The 27521-nt window shown below is 34.8% G+C and overlaps 3 protein-coding genes across 4 annotated transcripts in view; 1 reads left to right on the forward strand and 2 right to left on the reverse strand.

Annotated features, from left to right (window-relative positions):
* Positions 1-15108, forward strand: part of LOC142977182 (uncharacterized) — a 35113-nt gene extending 20005 nt beyond the window's left edge. Inside the window, exons 2-5 of the mRNA XM_076120924.1 lie at positions 10075-10174; positions 11231-11404; positions 11975-12104; positions 13439-15108. Coding sequence (XP_075977039.1) covers positions 10075-10174; positions 11231-11404; positions 11975-12104; positions 13439-13536 — 502 coding nt within the window. The 3' untranslated portion in view covers positions 13537-15108. The remainder of the gene's footprint in view (positions 1-10074; positions 10175-11230; positions 11405-11974; positions 12105-13438) is intronic.
* Positions 15109-15189: 81 nt separating this feature from the next.
* On the reverse strand, positions 15190-21104 carry LOC142977180 (uncharacterized). 2 transcript variants are annotated; one of them, XM_076120922.1, is made up of 5 exons: positions 20961-21104; positions 17618-17721; positions 17040-17222; positions 16341-16491; positions 15190-15787 (listed from the first exon to the last, which is right to left on the reverse strand). In XM_076120922.1, exons 1-5 carry the CDS (start codon positions 21001-21003, stop codon positions 15669-15671), a joined length of 600 nt encoding a protein of 199 aa, XP_075977037.1. In that variant the 5' UTR covers positions 21004-21104; the 3' UTR covers positions 15190-15668. The 2 variants fall into 2 exon arrangements, with proteins under 2 accessions (XP_075977037.1, XP_075977038.1); XM_076120923.1 differs by lacking the exon at positions 20961-21104 and adding an exon at positions 20485-20579.
* A 505-nt stretch (positions 21105-21609) lies between these two features.
* LOC142977235 (uncharacterized) lies at positions 21610-25318 on the reverse strand. The gene is made up of 2 exons (XM_076121011.1): positions 25201-25318; positions 21610-22807 (listed from the first exon to the last, which is right to left on the reverse strand). The coding sequence occupies exons 1-2, from the start codon at positions 25216-25218 to the stop codon at positions 22205-22207; spliced, it is 621 nt and encodes a 206-aa protein (XP_075977126.1). The 5' UTR covers positions 25219-25318; the 3' UTR covers positions 21610-22204.
* Between the last annotated feature and the right edge of the window lie 2203 nt (positions 25319-27521).

Consider the following 27521-nt stretch of genomic DNA (forward strand, 5'->3'; position numbering starts at 1 on the left):
TAGAGCATGCCCACTGCCCTTAGCATTGCTTCTCTCGTTATATAGCGCCGCTGCATGATGCACACAATTGATTTAACTCGAAATTAATCGATAACTTGTTATAAAACTTAAATCTGGCACAAAAAATATCCCGATACTACAGTAGTTAAACAAAACTTGCGGACTTCGCAACCATTATGCCGCGTAATTATTTTATTTTTAATTATTTTTTATAAATTCAAATTTAGAATCATCGAAAAAGGTTTAAAAAATAGTCTTTCATCAAAAGATTTTTAAACTGGCCAGTATTTTTTGAGTTGAAGAACTTTATACAAAATATCCCTAGACGGTGTTGATGTGTGTATATTTAAAATGTCAAACTCAGTACTAGTTGCAGAGAATTGCGCTACAGTAGCGCTAATTTATTCAATTCTAATTACACTTACTTATCAGCATTCAAATTACGTTGACAAAGCATAAAATATTATGCAATTAGTTAAATTTGCATAATAATCTTTATTGGTTCGTAATTATACGTCAGCTGTATCGAAATAATTATATTTGCTTACGTTTTTCTTACTCAATAACTTGGTTATTATTGCTAATCGTTCGATTACCGCACTCGTTGCAATTATGAATTGTAAAAATTAATATTACTTGTATCATAAATCTACTTTGATTTCCCATTTCTCAATTAGCCTTCTTCAACCGTACATAGACGCTCAGTAGCGCGATTTTTTGTGGTCGGAAATGTCGAGTATCGAGAGTTTGACATTGTAAATGTACTGCCAAAATAGTTCCTACGGAGTCCGCTAGAACTACTTTTTCAATTAGTTTTAAACGCTCTTTTCTCGATAGTACCATGTTTAGAAAATACCACTAGTGAGTTTCGTACTCGAGATCTCTACAATAATCGTATTGGTAGGTTACCAATGTGCTTCAGAGTAAAAAATGTGACTCTCTCTCTCTTATCGTATGCTCAACTTAGTGTCAAAGATTTTCAAGCCGCGTGAAGGCCTTTGACGTGGCTTAGCGACTGTTATCTTAATTGACCCGACTTTTTACGTACCCTACGAAGCACGGCGACACCCAATTCAAATACCACTATGCGGTTACCAATCTATGGAACGACCGCACCAAAGTTTGCTTAACCCAAAGATCGTTTACCGATCGGTGAGCACAGCTAGCAATGGCTATGACTACAACAATCGCATTATGTTTTTTATAATACGTTTATAATTTATGTGCATATGTATACGTGAAAGTGAACGCGATAGGGAAATCATTTGTCACGTCATGTCACGTGCTAAGCTGATAGACGGTGATGTAACTTAATATAATAGTTGCCAACTTTACTAAAAAAAATATAATTTTTAAATTTATTTTTATTCCGGAGAAACTTACTACTTAATACGTTTTAGGGAACGTTCATATCTGACGGAAGATGCGTCGGGCGTAACTTAATTTGTATGGGCTTCGTACCGACGCATCATCGGTTGAACGTTTGTCTGTTCTGGCGTTGCGCGAACGATAAAACGCGTCGTATGTTCCGTCAGATATAATCCTTCCCGTAAATAAAAAATATGTTGTTTTTCTTGTCTACATATACGTCTATCGATTCCTTAATTTGATTCCTGGCATAGACAATAACACTAAATATTTTTTTTTGGGATATTCTCTACGTTACCTATTCCAAAGTTCACGTCTGGTACATGTGTTCTAGAATAACAAAAAAGCGATTTCATAATGCGCTTTTCTAATTCTGAAAACCGCTCTCTTATCGCAGGAAAACACTGAAAAAAGATTTCATTCTGAATTTTTCAGGTCTAAGATATAAGAGTAAAAAATGTCATGTTAAAGCGAAACACGGAGGAACGTTGTGTGTAAAACGGTCACCCATCCACAAAACAACCTCGGCAAGCGTAGCTTAACCTGAAACCTACTTAACCACAAGCTCGAAAGCCACAAATTTCGCGTAAACCTTTCAACAAACAAACTCATTGAGACTCTGTAAACTGGTAAACAGACAATTTGTCGGCAATTGTTCATGTACGTTGAATTACGTGTAATCGTCGGCCTTCAGTCGTTAATTAACTGTTATTGTGATGATCACGTTTTGGCATACATGAGCACAATACGTGTGTGTAATGTTTCAATATGTAGTTCTCTGAGCCTCGTGGCTTAACAGACGCGTGGATCTATCTCTGAGGTTAAGCTACGCTTGCCGAGGTTTCTCCGTGGATGGGTGACCACCTTATACATATACAATTTTTCCGTTCAATGGCACGTTTAATTGCGGGTCCAGGTGTCATTTTCAAAGGTCTTTGACAATATTGGGGGTCTAATATCCATTACACTAAACAAAAAACGTTGACTAGTTTCAAGCATTACTAAAACACTTCAAAGGATACATAATACTACTTGGTCTTATCTAGTAATCAAAGCTTAAGATCTCAAGGTTAAACTGGAAATACATATAATTCCTATAGTCCGAGAACTTATTAGAGAGCCTTGGTATGTTAGCATGTACAGTTTATAGAATATATTTAATAGTAACGAGTATTTTTAAAATAAAGTAGCTTCATCAAGAAGACCATCGTCTGCTTTATTAACCTGCAGGTCTATGATATTCTATTTTTTTAAATTTAGGATACCTACCAGATGCGAACCTTGCATACAAGGCTTCTTACTAAGTTGTCGGACTATAAGAATTATTTGTTTTTTTCTAGTTTGACTTGGACTATAGACTGTCACGATTAATAAAACATCACGACTATTACCGCCCCTCAAACGAGACCGGAGTGATCACGTTCTTATACTTAATATCAGTCTAGTAACTGATTATTATGTAGGTATACAATCAACGTCAAAAATATCTATACACTGCCAAGTTTAATTTTCTTATCAATGAATGTAGAAAAGTTACTTCTTTATATGAACTTCAAAGTAATTTACTGTCTAGTCTACTGTGAGGCGCTCATAGTCAGTTGTGTTCACCGGTCGGTAAACAATCTGTGGGTTAAGCAACCGTTGGCGCGGTCTTTCCATAGATGGGTGACCGTATAGTGGTATTTGAACTAAGCGTCTCCGTGCTTCGGAGGGCACGTAAAAAGTCGGTACGGTTGTCGTTAATTAAGATAACAGTTGTTAAGCCATGTCAAAGGCATTTCGGGTGGCTTGAACATCTTTGACACTGGGTTGACCACTAACCATGCGATAGATAGATCATAGAATTGCATATTGTTTCTACCAATAGCGATAATTAAATTGATTCAGCCAAAAATTTTTTGACTGTCTGAGTCTTCAGCTATAATCGTTATGTATGTGTCCTTTGTTTGAGAGGACACCAAAGCCGTGTAGTGTGTAGTAAAATAGTACATAAGTAATTATTGTAAAAGAGAACGATTCAAAATATCGCTGTGTATACATATTATTGAAGGTGACTGTACCTACTAGGTACTATGTTCTGTAGATATGAGTTGACTATTCTTTTGTGTTTCGTGATAAGGTTAGTAATTGGATGACTATCAAGTTGTTCTCAAATTATATGTAGAGATACACATAATTATAGTCTGTCCGTCTACCTTTACAATGTGATTGAAGGAAGAATTGAATAAACAAGCAACATATTTAGTATAGAGCCTTGTATACAAGATAATTTATAATATGGATTTAAGTCAATTTACATAACTTATAACCAAAGATCCATAAAAAATATGCTCCTAAAAAAAGTCCTTCATTTAACGAAATAGCACTAATGCAAGATTAATCATCGATAAATGACGATGATGATGAAAACAAAGGTCATCTCACGAAACTTATTTTTTTATATTATCCATTCCATTCAAAAAAATATTGCAAAAATAATACGATTCGCTAAACTGTCTCCATTTCCTTCAATTATGGGCATTATTGCCTTCAAAATAGAGACGTTAATGGCTGGCGATTATTATACGTAACTACGTACCATGAAACGCAACGCAATTATATAAGCCAGGTAATGAGGATTGTGGGAGCGACGGAGAAAAATTATGTTGTAATTCTGTGGTACAAGGTATGAACTTTTGTTGTGGCTTTAATAAAAATACTCTGCTATCTCAGTCAAGGGTTAGGGCTTGAGAGAATCTTTCCATCTTAAGTTAAGCAACTATTTTTCAACTTTGTCAAGTAGCTATCGAGAATCGTATCATTGAGAGAAGTTATATAGTGCCCCTAGCTTACTTTCCAGTGAACAAATTTTCGATGTCAGTACTATAGCCAGTATCCGGCTTCGGCGGCCAGTTTTATTGAGTAGCCTACTGTGTAGGACCTTGTTTATAGTGTCCAAGTATGTGTACAATACACAAGTGCACTCCCCATTCCCTCACTTCCAAAGCCCGATGGGACGGATAACCGATACCGAACCAGTAAAAGACCGACGGCTTTACATGCTCTCCGAAGCACGGAGGTCTACACCCTCAACTTCCTAACACTAAGCAATTCACAACACAAATCATTTATCGACTAAAGATCTTAAGAATACATTTTTGGCCCGTCTTGAGATTTTAACCTGAGACCTCTGTGTGGCAGTCGCATACACTACCGACCGCGCCACAGAGGCAGTCAAAAATATTGTCTCTGCTCAATTCACATGCACTGTTGTGATAGTTTTATACAAGGTCGTTGTAGTGCTAATTATATAATTCTGAATACAAAACATTGGCAACAGTCTGTGTCATTGAGGGTAGCTATTGTATTACTATGTCATACTGAAATAATTTGAACAAACAATTTTGTCCACTAATCCATGCCATATGACTGATTTACTGATACGACGAGTCTAAGTTTAGTACTATTTAGTAACATTAATAACATCACGCCTATCACACCCGAAGGTGCAGGTAGAGGTTTCCCCGTTTATAAAGTTAGTCCCGCATAATATAGCAAACAAATCTATATACCGGACACCTTACCGGATTTTGATCTACTATCGGTAATATTGAAAAATAAATTAGATAGGCCCAAAAGTAGCTGTATCAGAAAAGCCATCGTTAGCAGCGGGAATTGATCCCGGGACCTCGTGATCAGCAGGCGTATACACTATCGCTCCGCCTATAGAAGCAGTCAATGAAAAGGAAAGAGGCGTCAAATTTAAATAATCCATATTGCAGTTATCCTATATAAAGTAATTTAAATCAGACCGTTACAAACGTGCGAACTACGTCATAATCAAAAGAATAAAAAGGAATGTGACAATGTGTAAGTGCGAGCGAGAGACTCCGATAAAATGACATGACTTAGTTCGCACGTTTGAAACGGCTCGAGAGTAGCCACTAGTTCACATAGTTTTAAATGAGTAGTAGTTTCAAGTAGTAAAAACAGTCTGGAAGACAACAACACTGCAATGACGCAACTTTTTTATTGACATAATTAACGTAATCCAGTTCCATTTGGCAAACATTCAAACCCGTTGACACATTTTGTGTGTGGTTCTTACGACGTTTAAAACTTGTGACGATACAGGTCATTCATCGTTTTTTACATTGACTTTGTAAAAAACGTAAATAAATAACACATTTTACGTTTCTCCTTGAGAGAGTTTATTATTGAATGAGTGGTGGGGAGAGTTTTAATGTTCCGAGTGTTTGCTAGTTTGTACCAGTGCCAAATTTCATTTTGGAGCAATTGCAATCGGGATTTTTGAAAAATTTGCGACACGTCACGTTTACGTACTTATACTTACGTTACAAAAATACAAAACTATTAGAGGTAGGCAACGTTTTTGTGGCCAAAGTTCTTCTTTCACGTTTAGTGGTCACTGGGCTAGCAACTGCCCAGTGGCTTCTACCAAGAAGATATCTGAAACCTCCTGAGAGTGCCGTAAGAGACATTGAATTTTAAGCTGGAAATCGTGACATTGGAACAAACATCTTGCAACACTGCCTCTTATATTCTTGTTAATCTTTTAGTATGTTTACAAACGCATTAGTTTTAGTGTTTTAAATACTGTAAACTGACATCAAACCAATTCGGTATTTTCTTGGTAGTCGTGTAAATTCCGTAGTATTTCCCAATGTCTTTGTCCAAGAAACATTATTTTCACCCCGGGAAATCTTTCTACGTGAACAAAGTTGTTGGCAGAAGCTGGTATAGCAATGACAGTCGGAACTTTCAGTAGAATGTATTTTCTTCTTAGTATTTTTGAATTGTAAATATTTATTGGTAGACTTTCATACGTATATAAAATCACGCATTTTTCCACATAGCGATTCACATCCCTACCTCTTGTCATCCAGGTTTCTACGATAATAAATCCATCCTGGTATATATCGAGCATCCGTAAGGCATCTCTTTCTTTTACTAACTCATGTGACAAGACGTATTTTTGGCTGTCAGGCTGTAGCTCGATTCTCTACTACAATCGACTTCCGACAACCGACCTGGCATCGAAAAATTTCGTATGATAATCTGATCAGCGCCTCTGACGGGCGTCATAGGAATTATTTTGGCAGTACATTCTAAATGTCAAATTTTCGATACTCGACAGTACCGACTGTACAGCATCGCGGTACTGGTTTTAATAATCTCTAACCCGCTATTTCTCATGTTTTAAACGTCTCCAACTCAAATGTTTAACACATTACGTGATGATACCTCGATTACGTCGATGTCACTCAGTGATCAGAGTGACAGAGATAGATATATAACATTAACTGTCACGTTCTAGCGCAAATTGCTGCATTCAAACGTGAGGTTTTTAATCAGTAGTTAGGAATACAGATGTAATACTGTCCTGGGAATTAGCAGGTGATATAAGTTAACGTACGTCTGTTCATCTTTTTTTTATTGTTTTACTCTGAGCAATAAATGTTGGTAACGCGAAACGGATGTTTTAGAATTTTTTATCTGAAGAACTCTTTCGAACTTTTATATCCTATACTTACCACAATGCGTAATAAATATCATTTTTATATTTTTTCTAGGTACTCAATAAAATGATAGTCGGCGGTCAGTTTAATTGAAACTGGCCATCTGTGTAGGACTTTGTTTTATAGTGTCCAAGTGTGTGCAAAATACACAGGAACACTCTCTATTCCTTAACTTACATAGCATAAAGAATATACAAAAGTTTGGATGTTCTTCAACTCTACTCCACGATTTTAATAAAATTTTACTGTAGGATTAATTCATAAAATACATTTCCCCGAGAGATATTTTGAAATCACGGGATAAACTTGTACATAATAAAAATAGATGCTTACTCGTTCACCACCGCGGTATTTACTTATTTATCTCGAGACACGGAAACAAAGCATACAATCACGAAATCTGCCTGTACAATAATCGTTGTAGCGTGATGGCACTTGTTTGTAGTCGTCCCAGTTCTGAACACAATTATCAGTTGACTACTATGTAATCATATTGAAGATTGTTATTACATACTTACTTATTTTTGACGTTTGTTTGTTTGTTTTGTTTGTCGTATGGTTAGTGGTCAACCTAGTATCAAAGTTGCTGAAGCCGCCCGAAAGGCCCTTGACATAGCTTAACGACTGTTATCTAAGTAGACAACAGCTGGGACCGACTTTTTACGTGCCCTCCGAAGCACAGAGACGCCCAGCTCAAATACCACTATGCGGTCACCCATCTATGGAATGGCCGCGCCAAGGGTTGCTTAACCCACAGATCGTTTACCGACCGGTGAAGGCGGCTATGGGCTAATTTTTGGCGTAAACTGATCGAAGAAAAAAGTTAAACCCATTACTATCTCATCGTTGTATAAGGGTCTTCTCCCATAATGAGGATTAACCTCTGTTAAGCCTTGACTATCCAGAGTTTGGCATTTAAAATGTACTGCCAAAACAGTTCCTACGTAGCCCGTTAGAGGCGCTAATCTGATCAAAATTTCTCGATAGCTAGCCGGTTGTCCTTAGTCTATAGTAGAAGAGACCTTAGCTCAATTCTGTATTACTATCGACTACCGACAACCGACCTGTCATCGAAAAATTTTGCATGAAAATCTGATCAGCGCCTCTGACGGGTGTCGTAGGAAATATTTTGGCAGTACATTCTAAATGTCAAAATTTCGATACTCGATAGTACCGACTGTACAGAATCGCGGTACAGTTTATGAAAGACTAGACAATAATTTAGTCAGTGACGTCACAAGCACATCAAATATTACTTAGCGGTGACATCTAGTTTTGTCATCTGTCGCGGCCTAATTACATGTTTGCTTTGACATTACTAAATGTACGTAAGCAGTGGTTATGACATGTCGTGTAATTTAGACTTTCATAATATACTCCTCACATATCTATACTAATATAATAAAGCTGAAGAGTTTGTTTGATTGTTTGTTTGTTTGAACGCGCTAATCTCAGGAACTACTGGTCCGATTTGAAAAATTCTTTCAGTGTTAGGTAGCCCATTTATCGAGGAAGGCTATAGGCTATATTTCATCACGCTACGACTAAAAGGAGCAGAGTACCAGAAAAAAATGTTACAAAAACGGGAACATTTTGAACCATTCTCTTAGGTGACGCAAGCGAAGTTGCGCGGGTCAGCTAGTTACCTATATATTTTTATTGGGGTCTTAAGGTCTAAAATTTGTTTAAGACATTTATTGAGGGCATGTTTTGTCCCCAACCTGCACCCTTTGCCAGCGTGGTGGACTCAAGGCCTAACCCCTCCCTCGTTCGGGAGGAGACCTTTTAAATAGACAAAAACCATTGACTAGTGGTGTCAATTCGGTAATTTAATTGACCTTTGGATATAAAGACCAGTATTGTTAAACGAAAAAAAAACGAGAAAAGAAGAAAACTCAAGATTTTTACCATACTTACTATAGGTACTAGGTACCATAAACAGCTATCGAAAACAAATTTTGTTCAGACAACTAAGCGAAAACTACACAGCCCAAAGACAAAAGCTGCATAGACAAGTTGATTGATTTGGAAACATTGCCGATCATTTTTACGTCCGAATGCAAGTGTACAATATCGCTATCAATCTTTGAGGAAAAACACTGATATAAATAAAATACTTCATATTGTTAGTTTTTATAAAACCAGTATGTATGATTAATTCATTTATTCTTCACAGTACATTGTTATTAATGTACGTAACTCAAGGTCAGCCTCGTTAGAACCAGTCTTGCATCCTCCCAGCTCGTGTAATTGTCCTACATAAGTGGAATTAATTTAATCAACAGCAAATATTATGAAATGTAAGCTTTAATTATATTTATTATATACATTAACAATAAAATGTATCTAACAGGAGAACTGGAACCAGGAATGGTACAATATGCTGGATTTTTTATAAACAAAAAGAAAGGGTTATGAAAACTATTCTTTAAATTAGGATGAATTTCTAGTTCATTAGCCATTTTATGAATGATTTGCTCGATAAAATTTATGCAGGCTATGTAACACTAAGTGTAGCACCACACCGGTTCGACACTACAATGAAAGCAACATTATTACGGCAAATGTGTCAATGATGACTTAAAAACACAGCAAGCATGTTGACCGTTGCGCAGGTGTGGCGCAAGACTAACAATGACCCGAGGAGACAGCGTCGATGGTCATAGTGAAATGAATGAACTGTATAACTAAATAACAATTAGACAGCAATAAGCGTTATCATCTAACAAAAAGATAAGACTAACAGAGAACATAAATGTCCGGATGTATTCCGATACGATATCACATCCTATGCATCCAACCTTTGTACTACGATACTTCAAACATTTATGTATACTAAGACATATATTATGCAGTTATTGACAGTGAACTTTTATTGCAACTATTTGGGACACATTCCTTCATTGCTGAAGTTACAATATTTATGTCGCATGAAGTATTCGTCTGATTAGTAGCTGAAGTGGTCGGTTGGCACGGCTGAATTTTTGCCGGACAGACCAACATAGGATCAGTGTAGTAAGATACAAATATTCTATTTCTCCTAATTCTACACGGGGTTCCAAAAGCAAAGCTTATTATATATGTATTTAACTTAGTTCATTTTACAGCTATATTCAAGTCTCTTTCGATCAAAAGAGACAAATTCAAAATCATATATAACCTAATAGTTAATGGTCTTTTTTTCCAGACACAAAATAAAGGAGTCAGTGGAAATTCCCCTACTGACAAGATGCTGCTTCTGCTTTCCTCTACGGAAAGGCCTTATCGCCTTCGCCTACATAAACCTGGTAATTACTTTTAATGTATTCATAGCGTCTTATATTTCACATCCGTTGTTATCGCTTAGTCAGCAAGCAAGACAAAGTTTGAACTTACTTAGGTCATATCTTGTTTGTAAATCGAATTACAAACATTGGATCCAAAGTTTTCGTCTGTTATCTTAAACTCAGTATTGTTTAGAGGATGTTTGCAAACAATGACCTGAAATCATATTTTCCAACATTGGCCCCAAAGCGCAACCTTGCGGGACGCTACATTGTTGACTAAACACGAGATTTAGCCTCGATTGAGGAAATTCTGCGGAAGTGTGAGACAATTTTCATTCAAAATTATCATATTCACATGCAATTTTAATAATTTCTATTGAAGTAATTCAAGGTTTTTTATCTAATTCACATTTAAGTCGGACAATGTTTTTTAAGCCTTGATAAAACTTCCGTGTCACGGATGATGAATCTTTTAACACACGTTGTGCAATTTTTCAATAAAAAATATCTAGTTTGGCAGTCACCGTTTCATGGTCAAGGATATAATAATAATATGATTTTTGACTCACACATCTTCCTTGTTTACGCTTGATTAGTGAATGTTGGGTTTTCCAATTTTCTATCTTAAGTCTCTGAGCAGTATGTTTTCCCCTATAGATAAATAATTTTATGTCTGTTGTTATAAACACAATTAAATGCTTATATTACTAATTTGTAGATGTACAAAAACATCATAGTATATTATTCTAGTTTAATTTAAGTAAGATAACGTATACAAAAGCATTTATGTTATACTAACTCGAAGGCATTCGAATAGTCTAAACAGTTTCGACTGAGTTCAGCGTTGCCTGCGATCACTGATCGTTCTAAAAGTTATGAGGCTAAAGGCAATGAGCCTACTGCACTGACAAGGATATTTCTGCAATTAGGAATTGTTGCAATAATTTTGGCAGTTTAGTTTTAGTACCTACAAAAATTAGAAATATCATGTTTATAATGCTTCGGCCTCTGAGTCACATAAATATACTATGATTAAGGGAGACATCTACTATAATCCTTTCTCTTTCTAACTTCCAGATCCTGACAGTAATAGTGACGAGTTTCCTCTCCCTCTACATATCGTACATCAGAAACTCATCAGAATCGGACCAGGCGGCGTTAGCGTCAGAGTACGCGAGGTTAATAGCTGATGTTGTCGCTTTACTTATCGAAGTTATTATGACTGTTGCTTTCATCGTGGCGTTACATAGAGTGAGTATTTTTTTTTCTCTTACTCTCGCACTAAGAATTGCTCTTGTGCCGCGGGGACTTTTTACAAACATACAAACAACAGACACAAAATACAACCAGAGCCGAAACAATTATTTATGGATCGCACAAATATTTGTTCCGTGTGGGAATCGAACCCACGACTTCCTGACGCAATTGTAGCAGCGTGGCGACCCTAGCCACTGCGCCACGGAGGCAGACAAATATTAACCCTCGGATTTACTTTTAGATGATTAGACTTACAAAGAAACATTAGGAGCCGAATTCTACACACTACTTAGCATAAACTTCTCTTTTTTTGTACCACAATTCCCAATACAAATAGTCAAATGTATTTTAGTGAGATGTATCATCAAGCTATACGTTTATAGTTTTTACTTTCAGCGTTAAAAGCTAACGAAATATAATTATGCCGTCATTGCCCAGACAACTATACCTGCCATCCGAGTTAGTTGACTTAAAGTTATTTATCGCACTGGAAACAAAACAAGCCTTACAAGAAAAGAATTTAATTTCTTGCTATATTTATATCTGTTTTATCTCTCTTTTCAGAAACACGTGCTTCTAATGAAGGTGTATTTGTACTTCGAGATCGTGTATTCCATCTTCGGGTTCGTCTACAGCTTAGCTTTCCTCACGAAGGAGACCGCCAGCGAGCTGTTCCTCATTTTATTCCAATTAAGTAAGTTTATATAAATTGATTATTCTATTAGCTTCATTTAAAATCAAAATCAAATCATTTATTCATTTAGGTCAAGTGCTGACACTTATGATAGTCAATGATACAGAGAGTGAATTTACCGCCAGTTCGGAAGGTAGGGCCAATGAGAAGAGCTGGCAAGAAACTCCTGGCCACTCTTTTTAATCGCCAAACGATTTTAACAATATTTATGCTGGTATAAAACATTGATGATGTAAGTAGCTGCTACCTACCAACACTGCCGAACACACTTTGGTCATAACATAAATTAAATCAATATATTAAGGTGCTAATAAACAAGATATAAATAGTATTTATATTATTCATCCAGGATTCCCCAAACCGCGATTGGCCAGCATGACGCATTACTATAAGATCTGACTCCTCCCATGTTCCAGGAACAGATTTTATGATTAATCAAAAAGTGTAGTGTCTATATAAAAGGAAAAGTCATTAGAACAATCACATTTCCTCAAAGATTTCTTAAAATATACCATTTTAATCTATATAAGGGGACAGATAGTTTAAACATGTGCGATTAAAGCTCAGAGAATTATGAAAATAATCTTACTGTTTACACATTGATCTTAATTTCGTTGATTTGAGAAAGGAATGTTGCACTTTTCAAGCATTCTATTTTTTTTTCACATTTTGGCCCAGAGTTTGCGCCGTCTCCTTCACATATTTCAATCTGTCGTTCACTAAAACATCGTTCATTATTTTCAACAAGCTATTATGCAGATTCTTGGAACTGCAATGTCATGCAACAATGCCTATTAATCTGCAAATGTCCACGTTAAGCCAAGGTTACTTCACAAAGGCCAAGGTTTAAATAGAATGACAAACAGAATCAAATGAGTCCATTATTATTTAATTTGTTTGTTCTTAAGGTGCGTACACATGAGAACACGTGTGTGTAACATTTCAACGTGTTCAGTCGAACATTCACTTGCTTTTTTAACATAGTGTTCGTTATGACGCTTGTTATTTTATATAGTTACAGTTAAGGCATCCTCTTTGTTAGTAAGTTATTTTGGATAAAACCTCAAAAAATTATACCACTTAATCCTACTCGGGAATTGCTCATTCTATATGTGAAAATCAAATAAAACTTGTTCAGTAGTTTATTATCAATTGACATACGGAGTTATTATTAATTTTATACGAGAATCGATACATTTGGTTCAATTCATCGAGTTCAATCTTACATTAAATGCAAATTACCACAATTTTAAGATAGTCCGCAAACTAAATCATCCCAAATAATTAATTATAACTTACATTAACTATAACATATTTTTTTTTTACAATTCCAGTGCTTCAAGTGTACCTGGTGATCTTAATATGGAGCTCAATAGTGAAAATGGAGAGGGACGGCTCAGTAAAGTATTCCAGAGAGACTGATCCCGCCTGAATTACTAATAATTATAGTTAATAAGTTACTGTTTTCTTAGATTATCTATTTGTAATTTAATTACGTCTATTGTATATTTTTGTATAGTTTAATTATAAATGAAACAGCGCAATTTTCTATCTCTATTGATGCCCAGCTTGCTGTAAAAAAAATTGTATGAAGATCAGCGCCTCTAGCGGGCGTCCTAGGAACTATTATAGCAGTACATTTTAAATGTCAATCTCTCGATACTGGACAGTAGCGGTGGTAGAGAATTCCGCTGCAGATCTATGTAATGTAAATTTTGACCAATAAGTAACTGCTTCGTGCCTTTAATTATATAATTTGTCAATATGAATTATTCCGCGAGCTGACCATCCAACCAATTGTGTATTGAACATATTAACAAAATAGTCGTGAACTTTCTAAGGTCTCTAAACTATGTATTCAGAATAATTCGTATTATTTTGTAGAATATACTTTCGATGAATTTTTTTCTTCCAGATTATTTATTTTTCTTTGATGAAGTGCCTTAATTGAAATAACTATAAAGATGAGATACTACAAAGATAAAAAAAATTAATTTCGATGAAAGATGTTGTTGATCATAAAACATATTTTTGTCCTTTTAAAATAAAAATATATATTATACTATACAACCTGAACGTATACTGGATAGTATATGTATAGAATATAGAAAAATAAGTTAGTGTTAATGTTATTTGTATAAAAAGTATACCTGTTATGTGAATTATACGTAAGAGATAAAAACAATTTGTATTTTGAATACAAATTTGGAATTGATTTGTTTTATAGTTCAGTATTAAGCAATGTTTATATCAAATTATTTATTTAAAAAAAATGTATTGTTGATATATATGCTAATACTATAAATAAGAAGGTTTGCATGTCAGGATGTTTGCAAAGAATAAGCTCAAAAAAAACTGGACCAATTTTAGAAATTAACCATGCTACGTTCTCACGTTCAGATGAAAAAAGATGCAAATTAATGTTCCCCCGTGCCAGGCCGGGACGAAGGGCTGCTAGTTCTTTTCTAATATTTAGCAAAAAATTTAACAGTAGTTTTTAACTGCACAGTTGGCACGGTGGTTAACGTAGTCAACTTACCACAGTAACCGTTGTGACCGTGTTCGGTTCGAATCCCACCCAGAACAAATATTTGTGTGATGAGCACGAGTATTTTTTACTGAAACTTGGTGTAAATTTATTTTTGTGTTTTAGAGTATATAAGTATGTTTATAAATTCTTTGGTTACCATAGTACAAGCACTGCTTAGTTTGAAATCAGGAGTGGTTTTATTTTGATTCTTTTAATGGGATTGTTTACTTATTTTTATATACAACAGTTATTTTGAATACATATCCGAAATGTATATTATAACCCTAAAAAAGAATAAATATCAAATTGTTATCCAGCATTTAAATAATAAATATTATTAAGGTGACATTTTCGCAATATATTGTATATTTACTACATAGTTATTTAAAATATTGTAAATATTATAGTTTTAATTGATTGAGTTCGGTTTTTTAAATTTTATGCCAAATAAAATGAAAAGTAAAGTTAAAAAAATTGTTTTATTTAGAACTTAATAATTAAAGTACCTAATATTTACAGATATAAAATAGTAATACGTTATTATAAATTATTTACAGATAGGTACATTTGTATCACAACCTTAAATAAAAGCAATTTTATAAGGCTTTCTCATTTTTGAAAGAAACTAATATGTCTTTTCATATATTTTTGTCAATGTTTAGGCGATGCAAGCCGTGGGAGAGTAAGTTAGCATTATATTTATATTAGGTCGGGGAAAAAGCCTTTTCGCATTATAGTATGTATGAACTTGTAATAAAATCTCCTTGGCTTCACGAATCACAAATGAGTACACGGTTCATTAGGTTTCTTCAGTGAGCTCGTGAGGTACCCAAATATCGAGCTTTTTTGTGTAGAGAAAAGATTTTATTACAAGTTCATACATACTATAATGCGAAAAGACTTTTTCCCCGACCTAATATAAACATATATAGCATTATGATTAATTAAACATAATCAAAACCATTTAAAGATTATTATGATACATTATACTGCGATAGTCGAACTCAGAAGAGAGCCTGCGTATGCGCATTATTTTAGAGTGCGTTGTATCGTGGTTCGTCGTTTATGAGGCGGTTGAGACGATCATTCACTGTTTCTTCTTCCAACTCTTTGAAGTGACTTGTGACTAATACTAGCATGTAGAATCGGAGAGCTGTGGAACAAAAAAAAATCATTTTATTAAAAAAATTGCGGCCGCGATTTCCTCTACCTACGGTGGACTTACGGTTTAGTTTCCATCTCAACTCTCATTAGTCTTGATTAACGTTATATAGCCTGTAACCTTCCAAATCTCCAGCTTTATGTTATTTGTATACTTAGATTGTTCAGAATTTGAACTTCTTCGGAAAAGGTCGCAATACTGGGAGTATAAGTATTCAGAATATTCACACTTTTTTGAGTATGTTTTCGCTGCCATTAAAAGATTCAAAACACTGAGACGTTTGAAATAATTCGACCGCATTAGAACCTTTTCTGCTATATACTGGACAGTAACGTGCTTTTATTACTGGTCATCAGCAGAAATTGACAAAGATAATTCATTAAATGCTGTTTCTAAGTACGAGTTACGTTTCAAAATATATTAACCAGTTACTCTACTAGCTTCAATTCATCACTAAGCTATGACAAAAGTCAACAAAATCCTACGTTGAAACGTTCTAGGAAGTCCACAAAAAGAGTTGAATGATTAACACAGTCATACTTACTAAGAGCCATGAAGTAGACCATGTATACCAGTAAAGAGGTCTGGTTATGGTTGATCAGGTCGTTGGTTGTCCAAAAAATGAACAGCAAGATACCAAACAGCAACTGACACGAAGTCCACACGATCCACGGCTTCATTAGATAGCATTTATCCTGAAATATACGAGAAGTAATAATAGTTTAGTTAGAAGTCAATATAGTGTCATAGTTAATTAATTAATTCCTTTGATACGACTTAATCTTCAGCCGGAATTTAATAAGTGAGACTTGCTTTTATAACTGTATGCGTCCACCAATAGAAACCAAATGAAGTTAGTAATTAAGTTACATTCTTGACACTGATTTCCCATGCCCTTTTAGATCCGCCATTTTTTTTATTTTTCAGGACAACTTATCTATGGACACGCAACTGCTTGCAAACTCACTTGTGTTAGCTCTGTCTGAACTCATATTCTTAAAATTTGTATGAAAGTACTCTACTTTTCTAACAAGAACTTTGCAACGAATTTTCATGAAATTTAGTACGCATATATAGTTTATAGCCTTCAATTACACATACAATATTTTTTGCCACGGAAAACTTTTACCCCATAATATAAAACTTTATACTTATAGCCCATAATATAAAAAAAACATGAAAGGCAGGTAAACTAAGTCCCCTGAATCATTCAGAGTAGCTCTTCAAAACAAGGTCCACTTACCCTTATAACGCCAATAAGCATCATAGTAGTGAGAAACATGGTGAAGCAGTGGATCAGGCCGACGACTATCAGCATCACGGAGGTCAATGTACCGTCCATGTCCTGGTCTGACTCGGGGAACAAGCCGGACGGAGTTAGCGCCAACATCGCTGTCGTTTGTGCTATGGCCACGAGGGAGTATAACTGGAAAGAGAAGTAGGAACATATTAGGCTACAATGCTGAATGCTATCTAGGAGTTTATAGTATTTCCTCTTTTCCCGAGAAGGTTGACGTCAGATAAGCAGCTGTTGGTAAAAACGTCAGGGAAATTCCCTTTTGAGCATGATTTTCAGAGAAAATGTCTTTGCCTTTAGTGATAAAATCCTTATACCCATAAGTCCGATTTTGACGATTTTTTTTATTTAAATTAGATATTAAGGTATCTGCTTAAGCTACAAATGTCCTGAAACACGTGTCGACTTTGGGTGAAGCGGCCAATTTCATAATGTCGCTAATACCTCTTTAAGTGCAAATAATACTCATTAGAGCTATTACTGCCCAATGTGAGAAAACCTTCTAAGACTTTAAATAAACTTACAATAAGAAGTAAAGCCAGGAATATGCAGCCATTTTTGAGGGAGAGGCACGCGAAGCGCTTCACTCTTGGAATATTGTCCATCGAGAACGGGAACTCTGGGGGTTCTGGAAATAGAAAAGTTACCCTTAGAAACATGCAGACCAATTACAAAAAATTGTAAATATCGTCCACTTTAAAATCAAAATAGCATTTCTTTTAAATTCTAAATGGTCAATGCTTTGTTTTACCGTCTAGTAAATACTGGTAGTATAATATCATTTTGAATTATTTTTAAAGCAAGATTATTAGATAGTTATAGTTAAATTAATTCATTAAAACAATTTTATGGAATTTCTTCAACAGGGTATTGTCATGATACTCGTATTTTCTGAAATAATGTAAAGATTTGTTCTAATCTAAGACTACGTGACTACTGTGACTTGCTATTTGTTCATGATAAAATGAAGCTTATGATAAAACAGTAATTACGCTAATGAAATAATATTACTGGTATAGTGTCTATTTGGTTGTAGGTCAGGCTTAATATTTTAAATTTTATCATTAATTAGTAGTATGGGTCGAAGTTTTACATTTTAGTCTTACTATCTAACTAAGAATAGCTCTGGTGACGCGTGGACTTTTACAAATATACAAACAACGGAGACTACGGACAGACCCGAAACCACTAGTTGTGAATAGCATTTATGTTTTCTGTGGTAATCGAACCTACGATCTTTCGGCTGCAAGTTGTGGTTAACACCTCAACTACTATGCTATACTGAAAGAGTTTGAATCTTTGGAGTAATCGGTTCACAAAATGGTTAATTGTGACTACGTATTCCGTATGATTTTTAGTTTTAAAGGTGGTTTTTTGGACCATCCAAATACTTGTTCTATGTAGAAATCAAACCTATGACAGCAGTACAACGCTACAGTACAGTACAGTACAACGTTACAACGCTGGCTCACTTTAAATATAATCGAACCTACGACCCCCGCACACTGTGTTAGCGACAAACAGATTTATAAAACATCTACACTTTAAACATTACCATGGTAGTTATCTACAACACATGACTTCTTAATAAAGGCTTTAACTCCAGTACAATCCAGACACGATTGCTTCAAATTCTAAACACAATCAGCTTTAGTTGTTTTTGTTTGACGTCATAGTTGTCTCTGATAGTGAGTCACTGTTATCATATGCACTAAGCCTACAACGTTTACTGTTTAATCTAGATATTGTACAAATAAACATATGAAATGTTCTGCAATAATAATAGTTGGATATTAAATTAACACTGCCTCCGTGGTGCAGTGGTTTAAGTCCCCACGCCAACACAACTGCGGCAGGAGGTCGTGGGTTCAATCCCACACGGAGCAATTATTTGTGCAACCGACAAATAATTGTTTCGTCTGGTTCGTGTCTGGTTATGCTTTGTGTCCGTTGTTTGTATGTTTGTAAAAAGTCCCCGCAACACAAGAGCAATTCTCAGAGCGGGAGTTAACTTCTTAAAAAAAAAATCTACTCGCGCCTTCGCCCGCTAAAAACATCGGTTAATTTTTACTTGATTAATTTCCAAGCTTCATTTCAATAAATTCATCAAAATCGATTAAATATAACTTGTATAACAATTTTAACAATAACATTTTTACTATTATATATATTATATATATTATTAGTACAGGATAAAAAATAAACTCAACCTATTAACGTGTCCCTCTTCTGGGAAGAAAAATATAGTGAGCTGTGGTCTTATACGCAATCCAACTGCGAAAAGCTGATAAGCCCCAGAAGAAAGTAAATTTCACCAAACAACGTAATAACAATCTCTTCACTAAAACATAACATGTTGACATTTATATCAGCATGATTGATACTGGCATTAAAATTCGGCGAGCGACGATAACGAGTGATCGCGTGAGTCGCCTCCTATCAGAATGTACGGAAATGATAATATTTGGACTCGAACCGGCACTACATACAAACAGCAATAAAATCACGCTGTTTTCACATAGGAGTATGTGGAGACCAAAAAACCGGCGTCTAATGTAGATATTAACAAATTTGACAATTCTTATATTACTAATATTAAATGCGAAAGTTGATGACGATGTATGTATTTGTTACCCTTTCACGCAGAAATTACTGAATAAATATTGACTAATTTCAGCCTTCAATCCGTGCGTGGGATCATTGTCCGTTACCAACCTAAATTTTTCATATATTGCTGTACACCTAGGTATCATAATAAATGTTAAGCTATACATATCGTGAATTATCTAGAATTACATTTTAAAGATGTATCGTTAAGTACCTTTAAAAAGCACTGTAGTAGAATTTTTTCCCTAACAAAACATAAACACATCGTTTATAAAAAAAAGTTTTTCTTCAGAAACACCAATACGTTATTGTATTGTCATGGTGACTTTTAAATGCATCGCAATCTACAATCGTAATGCCTAGGAAATATGATAAAACGCCTTTAATATTCAAGCAAACATTATAAGCTTAGAATATCCATTAAACGTGCAAAGTATCTTAAGGAATTATAATTTGTCACTTTATATTTTACGAAAATATGTTATAACGGAATAAACTAAAACATATGTATCTTAGATCTTTGGGGCTCCTAGATAACAGGTTTGATAAAAAAAATTGAACATTTTGACTCTCAGACACTAAAAGTGCAACTAACATCACCCTGTACACGTATCAATAAAACCGACACGCACTCTATTAATATGTATTTAGACATTAATATATAGTTTATCACTCCCTTTACAAACACCATAAAAAACAATCCTGGCACAAACAATTTCCAACAAAAACAATTTCAAACAACTTCATAAAAACAAAACACAACACAAAAAACAAAACAACTTACTCGAATGCATTTCAAACAAAACACAACACTAAAAAAATAATATTAAAAAGAACGTATTTATCACAGAGCAAGACCTATCCGTTTGCGCTTGTAGGATGTACTGATACCTTTTTATCAGCAACCAGATATGTTATCAGCGAATATCGAAATTAGAAGCGTTAATGGAAGATAATCCGTGCGATTATTTGAATTTCGTTCGACTTGTTTTGTTTGTGACTGGCTTTTGTTTTAATTTTGTTTTTGGAATTGGTGATTTGGAATGATAAAATAATTAGTTAATGATATTGTTTTGTAGAAAAATATTAAGTACATAGACTTATTCTTTGGAAAAATAACTATTTTCTTCAAAGCCTATTAATTTGGGTGATTCACAGATTACTAAAACAACACTCAGTTAATCGGAGTAGTGACTCCATCATATTAAAGGTGTTACAAATAAGTTAAGTGAGTATTAGAATATAATATAAGTCACTTACTACAACGTCGAAGGAAAACGTTCCGAAAAAAACATGTACGCATTAGATTGATTTACACAGCTCTTGAAGGAATGTAAAGTCCCTTAGTGTGGTGGACTATAGGTCTAACAGACTGTTTAACAGTGTTACAGAGTGCAGTAATAGATTATTAAGTTCTTTTTATGATCTAAATCAAGTTAATTGAACATCTTTCAATCAACTCAATAATCCATATTAATATGTATTTTATAAGCGAAGTCTGTCTATGTCTTTGTAACGCTTTCGTGACGTGTCCCCTGAAACTATTTTCATGTAACTTGGAGATAGTTGAAGGAGTATGACGTAGCCTTCTTTTTTAGGATTAAATATTAAACTTAGATGGAATTACGCGTGTCAACCAGTCAAACTAATAATATACAAGCATTTTTCTAACGAATGTTTATAACACAACTACTGAAATCCTTCAGATGAAATTTGACACACAGATAATTTAAAACATGGAGAAATTTCAGCACGACGTATATTTTTTCACGTAGACAACGTCGCGAGCTGAATCTAGTCAGTCATAGTAGCAATGATCTCGTATGATGACAAATCAAATGGACCATTCATATCAGCCGTACAGTTAAGAGGCCACTGATAACACTAGGAAAGAATGAAACAATGTAAACACAGTCCACACAGTTTATTCACACAAGATACTATCTCTGTGACATAATTAAAGCTTATGTATGACTATTTATAGCAAACATATAAAAAATATCTTAAACAGTAAAAAAATGTTTAGAAAATTATGTAATACGGATACGGGAATTAACGCATGACGTTGTGGCGCAGGTAACGCGAAGTTTAAAAGTTCTTTCTTTTCTTTCTTAAATTCGTTTATTTATTATGATATTTTTGAGGGTCAATGTATGCATTTTTTTAGGACACAAAGGTAGACATTCTTTTTTATAAACAAGTCTATATTTTACATAAGAAAGACATTATTTTCACATGTAATTAAAAATTATTAATCATTTAAAATTTAAGGCATGGGGTCTAATAAAATCAATAGTCTTATATACACAACAACCCTTACAGCAGTATTTGGTATATTTACATAAATAAAGTCTTAAACTAAACACGACATCCATTTATTTTTGTACTTTTTCTCTCAGCCTTCATAACCGAGTTGAACTTAAGCGATATACATTTAAAATCTACACAAACATTAAATACATCAAACACTACAGCACCAGAATAAATAAAAATGACTCCATAATTTAATAATGATGTCCACTGTCATGTCCGATCGAACCTCCGTAACTGCTGGACACAATTGGTTGAGACACAACAGAGGAAGAGACTCCATGGCCGTACCCTCCTATACCCAAAGACCCAATAGACCCTAACCCTCCCGAAATCCCTCCTAAACCTATCCCTCCTCCGAGTCCACCTAATCCACCAGCTACAACAGAAACTGGTACTGGAACAGCTTGTGGTACTCTTACAGGTACCGGAGCAGGTACACCGACAGCGTACGGCTGTGGAACAGGTATTCCAACTCCTTGAGTGATGGATACTGGAACAGGCTGGGCTACTGGGTAAGGAAACGGTCTATCAACTGGTACGGCGACTGGTCTTGTGATGATATGAGGAACAGGTTGTGGTATTGGAACAGCTACGGGGCGCGGTTGGTCAACTGGTACGCCAACATGTACGGGGTATGGTACGGCTCGAGGGACACTGATAGGTACTGGTTGTGGTACGGGTATTGCTACTCGGTTGTAGTATTCGGAGTACGTGTGATGTGTAGGTATGTGGGATGCACTTCGTTTGGTTTGTACGGCGCCTTGAGCGAAGTTCAGGCACGCGAACAGTAGGAGCTGAAACAAAAAACAGACTTATATAGGAAGGAAGGCAATTAAGAAATTGTAAGATTTCTTGAAGGCATGCAAAGTCCCTCACCCGCTCTTAGTCAGCGTGATGGACTCAAGGCCTTTCCCTTTCGTCGTTTGGGAGGAGATCCTTGTCCAGCAGGGGGGCAGTAACGGGTAAAAAGATAGTTATTATGGTCTTCGAAAAACGTCTGACGGTTATGTCTCTTTTGCAGGTTTGCCAAAAGAGCTTAGTGCCTCGCTATAGAGTGATAAATAACGCTATGTAGACTTGGGCACTCATGTTTCCTAAATTATACAGATTTTCGGGAAACACATTGAAAGTCTATAATGATCTAGTTCATTCTAACCCTAGCTATCCAAACGAAAGACTTGTATAAGAAGACTGAAATTATCATAATCATTTTATTGCTTCTTTGATATTCTAGATTTGTATTATAAATTATGCAGATAGGCTAATCTGCTTCTGTGGATATGGACTAAAACTATTTTTGACAGACTTGATTACGTGAAATATGTTGTTAAAATGATCTAGAAATAACTACAAATATTATTCGTAAACTTTTGAAAATGTAAAAGAAAAAGCTTTTATAATTCTTTCTTCTTTCATGGAACACAATTACACGTAGGGTAGGCAAAAACCAAAGATTACCACTTGCTACGATTCCTAAAAACTTTCCTTGCTTCATTCACATCCATTCATCTTATGATACAGGACCACCGAAAAGTAAATTATAAAAATAGGTAGATTAAAGATACTTCACAACTTTGAAAAAAATAATTGTGCTTTTGCTTAGGAAAATGCTTATTTACTAAAAGTCGCAATCATTTTGTTTTCCAGACTTTAACCGGTAACATCAGCAACTAAGCAGATTCGTCATTAATGCTAATAATAATATAATCATAATCTATTAGGGTCAATATAGACGTCGTCTGCTATTATCTCAATTCGAGATAAACTTTAATCCTAAAAGTACTGACATATATTCGCGTTTTCAAGGACAAACTACGCAAAATGAACAAAGGAATCGGAAAACTGGCTAGGAAGAATCTATACTAATAATATAAAGCTTAAGAGTTTGTTTGTTTGTTTGAACGCGCTAATCTCAAGAACTACTGGTCCAATTTGAAAAAATATTTTAGTGTTAGACAGACCATTTATCGAGGAAGGCTATAGGCTATATTATTATATCATCACGCTACGACCAATAGGAGCAGAGTACCAGTAAAAAGTGTTACAAAAACGGGAAAAATTTTGACCCATTCACTCTTATGTGACGCAAGCGAAGTTGCGCGGGTCAGCTAATATATCATAATTATTTGTACCACGATTGAATAGCTTTGAATGCAGTTATGTCTACTTAATAATATATGTATGTATATTGTTTCCAATTCAAAGACAGACAATATTTTGGCTATTTACTAATAGTTGGGCACAAATATTTAATATCTTCTTAATGTCAAACTCTCGATACTCGATAGTACCGACTGCCAAAAATCGCGCTACAGCGTTGACAAAATCGAAAAATACTACTGATTTAGTACTAACAAAAACTACCCCATAAGGCGGTGCAAAGGTCATTCACACTGACATTGGTTAATGAGTTAGATAACGTTGATAACGGTCTAACTGATATAACATCGTATGTTATAACGATATCCTTATCACTAATTACCACGAGACGCTTAGTATCTGTTGTTTATAGCAATATACTGCTAATGGGACAACAAACAAATTAATGACTGCGTGTGTACAGTTGTAGCGCAGTATCTAAATATTATTTTGATTTGAATGAATCCCCAATTGCCCAGCATGGTGTACCCAAGACCTTATCCCTTCCTGATTATGAGAGGAGACCCTTGCCCATCGGTGGGACATTCATGGGTTAATGTATTTTTGGATGAATGATGGCCGGGTTAGGGTTTAAGAACCTGAAGTTAATCGTCAGAGCACATAAGAGTTATAAATGTGTTTATTTCATACATAAAGCATATACTTTTCAGTTTTTTAACTCGTTTCTGTCCTGCTGCTGGGCAAGGGACTTCTCCCGAATTGGGTCAGGAATTATGCTTTGAATCCACCACGCTATTCAAGCTTGGAAAAGGACTTTGCATAATACTTTTCAGTCTATAAAATGATATTTGAAATAATAACGTGTCTTAAATGCATTTAATAGTTTTAGAATTTCAATCGACAAGAGTATTCTTGCATGTTTTCTGCTGCAAATTTTTAAACAGACGATGTTTTAATGTCAGACGAGGTATTCTTTTTCCCTATTTTAAGGGGACTAAAATTAGGTAGTAATTTAATAACTCAATTAACTATAATTATTATCTACTTATCCTTTTAATAATACTAATTAATATATATTTTCACTTACATAAGTGTGTCGTAACATGTTGAGGTGCAACTGGCTCAGTTGGCGGGAGTAAAGAAAGTGATCTGGCTAGGAAAGTAATGGTATTTATAACGGCATGTGTGCTTGTGGCGGAAACAGGGTTTGTTTACACCCTGTATGAAAGCTATGGGATATCTTTATAGAGCTGGTCATACGGAAAAAAATATGTTTTGTAGTTCTAGAGTATGATTTGGTTGTACGGAAAATGTGTTAATTTCTAGCCTTTTGGCATGGTATCCATAATACTTAGTCGAATTTAATTTCAGCCCTGTCTTTTTTTCTGACTTGAAAATTACCCTTTACGCACTAGCATTTGGCCGTGGGAGCGGCTAATCACGCTACTTACAGCTTTTATAATTTGATAAGCAACCCTATGATTGCACGAACTTAACCACTATGTACCTCTAAATTTTCATCGAGTTTAAGGCCCGTTTAATTTTGTATTATGTGTACAAACCGCGATAGGCTTAGAAAACTTTATTTTCGCGCATGTTATACCTCCAAATATGCGTAGTAAATAAATCCGCGTTTTACCACAAACAGTGTTAGTCCCATGTAAACGGGGCGTGAGTATTTAATTATTTTACTTATGGTATTATCAGCTCTATAAACATCAACATGAGTGACACACACATCAGTTATCAGTCTAGATAGATCTAGTATTAGCAGTACTAGTATTAGCACTAGTCAGGTATTATAGTAATCTGGACCGGGTACCATGTAATCGTTTATTGCGTAATACGAGGATTGTTCGCACGTGATATCTTTAGATAAATTGATTGAAACTTAGGCTGAATTATGTGCACATCTTATAATAAAAAATAAATCGCCGAATATGTCTCTAAGCGCAAAACTTAAGAATGGGTCGACCAATTCGACTTATTGTTTTTGAAAAATTGTCTTTAAAACACGGGGAAGATTATTACGAAAAAAAAACAAAAAGAAACGGGTCAGCTAGTTGATAATGATAAGACAAATTACATTATTTAATTAAATAATGAACATGTTTTTGACGGTACAATAGATAGTTTTTAGTTAAGAATGGTCTACTGCTATGCATAGTCTCCTTCTATGGTGAGGAAGGTGTTATACCTGGAGCCCACCACACTGTGCTGGCTAACGTGGGGTACTTCGCCTAAGGCCTTTTTAAAGAATTCTCAGGCATAAAGGTTTTCATCAAAACTATCTTACAATATATCAACATACATGTGTATGGTTTTCCCAATAGTTTTAAAAGTAACACTGGTAAGTTTGTAAGATGACGTAAACATATTAAATTTAATAATATTGTAATATATTTTCCTGAAGCTTTCAGCTTAAACAGCTTTACTAAACTATTTCATAGGTCATAAACATGTATATATGTCTATGTACTGTCCGCGATACATTACACAGTACATATACGACACAGGATATTTGTACATGAAGCGTCTGTACTAAATGAATGGCTCGTAAAAACAGATTCCTTTTTCACAGACAAGTGAAATGGCTGCGGTTACATTGATGAGAGGTAGCGATTAGCGTTTAATAGATTTACTGCCGTAGGTGAAATGTAAAGGTTATTCATTGATTTCTTATTTTGACAAACTATTATAACTTGCTAATGTTTCATTCTCATTTTTATTTCTTACAATAATTTTAAGCTATTGTGAATGGAAGATAGTTGTTATAGTATTTCTTCAGTAGATAAATACTAGTTAAGATCTAATATTATGAAATTACATTGTAAGACATTAAACGCTATATTTTACGTTAAATATAAGTTTTTCATCATTTCGATAAGTAAAATAATACTTGTATAATATTTTAAGGTTTTATTCAATTCTCATGCTAATTTGATTATTATTTTCTGACACCTTCGATTACCAGCCGCAGCGATGTTCAGACAAGGTTCCTATTTGTCGCGTACTATACGATACAAATTCTTAAAACCAAACACATCGACACTAATAAGGAAAACGCTCTTTACACAGCTCAGAATAGTTCCCTCTCCGCTCATAACTATATCCTCAGCTCTAAGAAGAGTTACGTATGCGAGTAAGCGTGTGTGTGCGCTATAAGCGGCAGAATGCGGTTCTGTCACTACACTAATAAGGTTCAAGCATTTCCCTCATCGAGTTTTTTATGAATTTTAACATTAAGGTATCACATATAGTAATAAGCTATGCAATATATTTTTAAGCTTTATTATGAGATGTGTAGGTATTATCGCGAAAATTTCTATTAAAATATAAATGCAAGCGGTAATAATTAATTGTCTGACATAGAACATATCTTCATGGATTTAAATTTCAAAAAGAAAT

This window comes from Anticarsia gemmatalis, chromosome 12, assembly GCF_050436995.1.
Source record: "Anticarsia gemmatalis isolate Benzon Research Colony breed Stoneville strain chromosome 12, ilAntGemm2 primary, whole genome shotgun sequence".
Classification (NCBI taxonomy): Eukaryota; Metazoa; Arthropoda; class Insecta; order Lepidoptera; family Erebidae; genus Anticarsia; species Anticarsia gemmatalis.

What these genes read in the sequence shown, in the direction of transcription:
- LOC142977180 (XM_076120922.1), bottom strand. Translation starts at nt 21,003, where the DNA reads ATGCGTACATGTTTTTTTCGGAACGTTTTCCTTCGACGTTGTA. An exon ending in CGTTTTCCTTCGACGTTGTA is followed by an intron (nt 17,722 to 20,960) that starts GTAAGTGACTTA and finishes TTCTATTTCCAG; the next exon opens with AACCCCCAGAGTTCCCGTTC. An exon ending in TGCTTATTGGCGTTATAAGG is followed by an intron (nt 16,492 to 17,039) that starts GTAAGTGGACCT and finishes CGTATATTTCAG; the next exon opens with GATAAATGCTATCTAATGAA.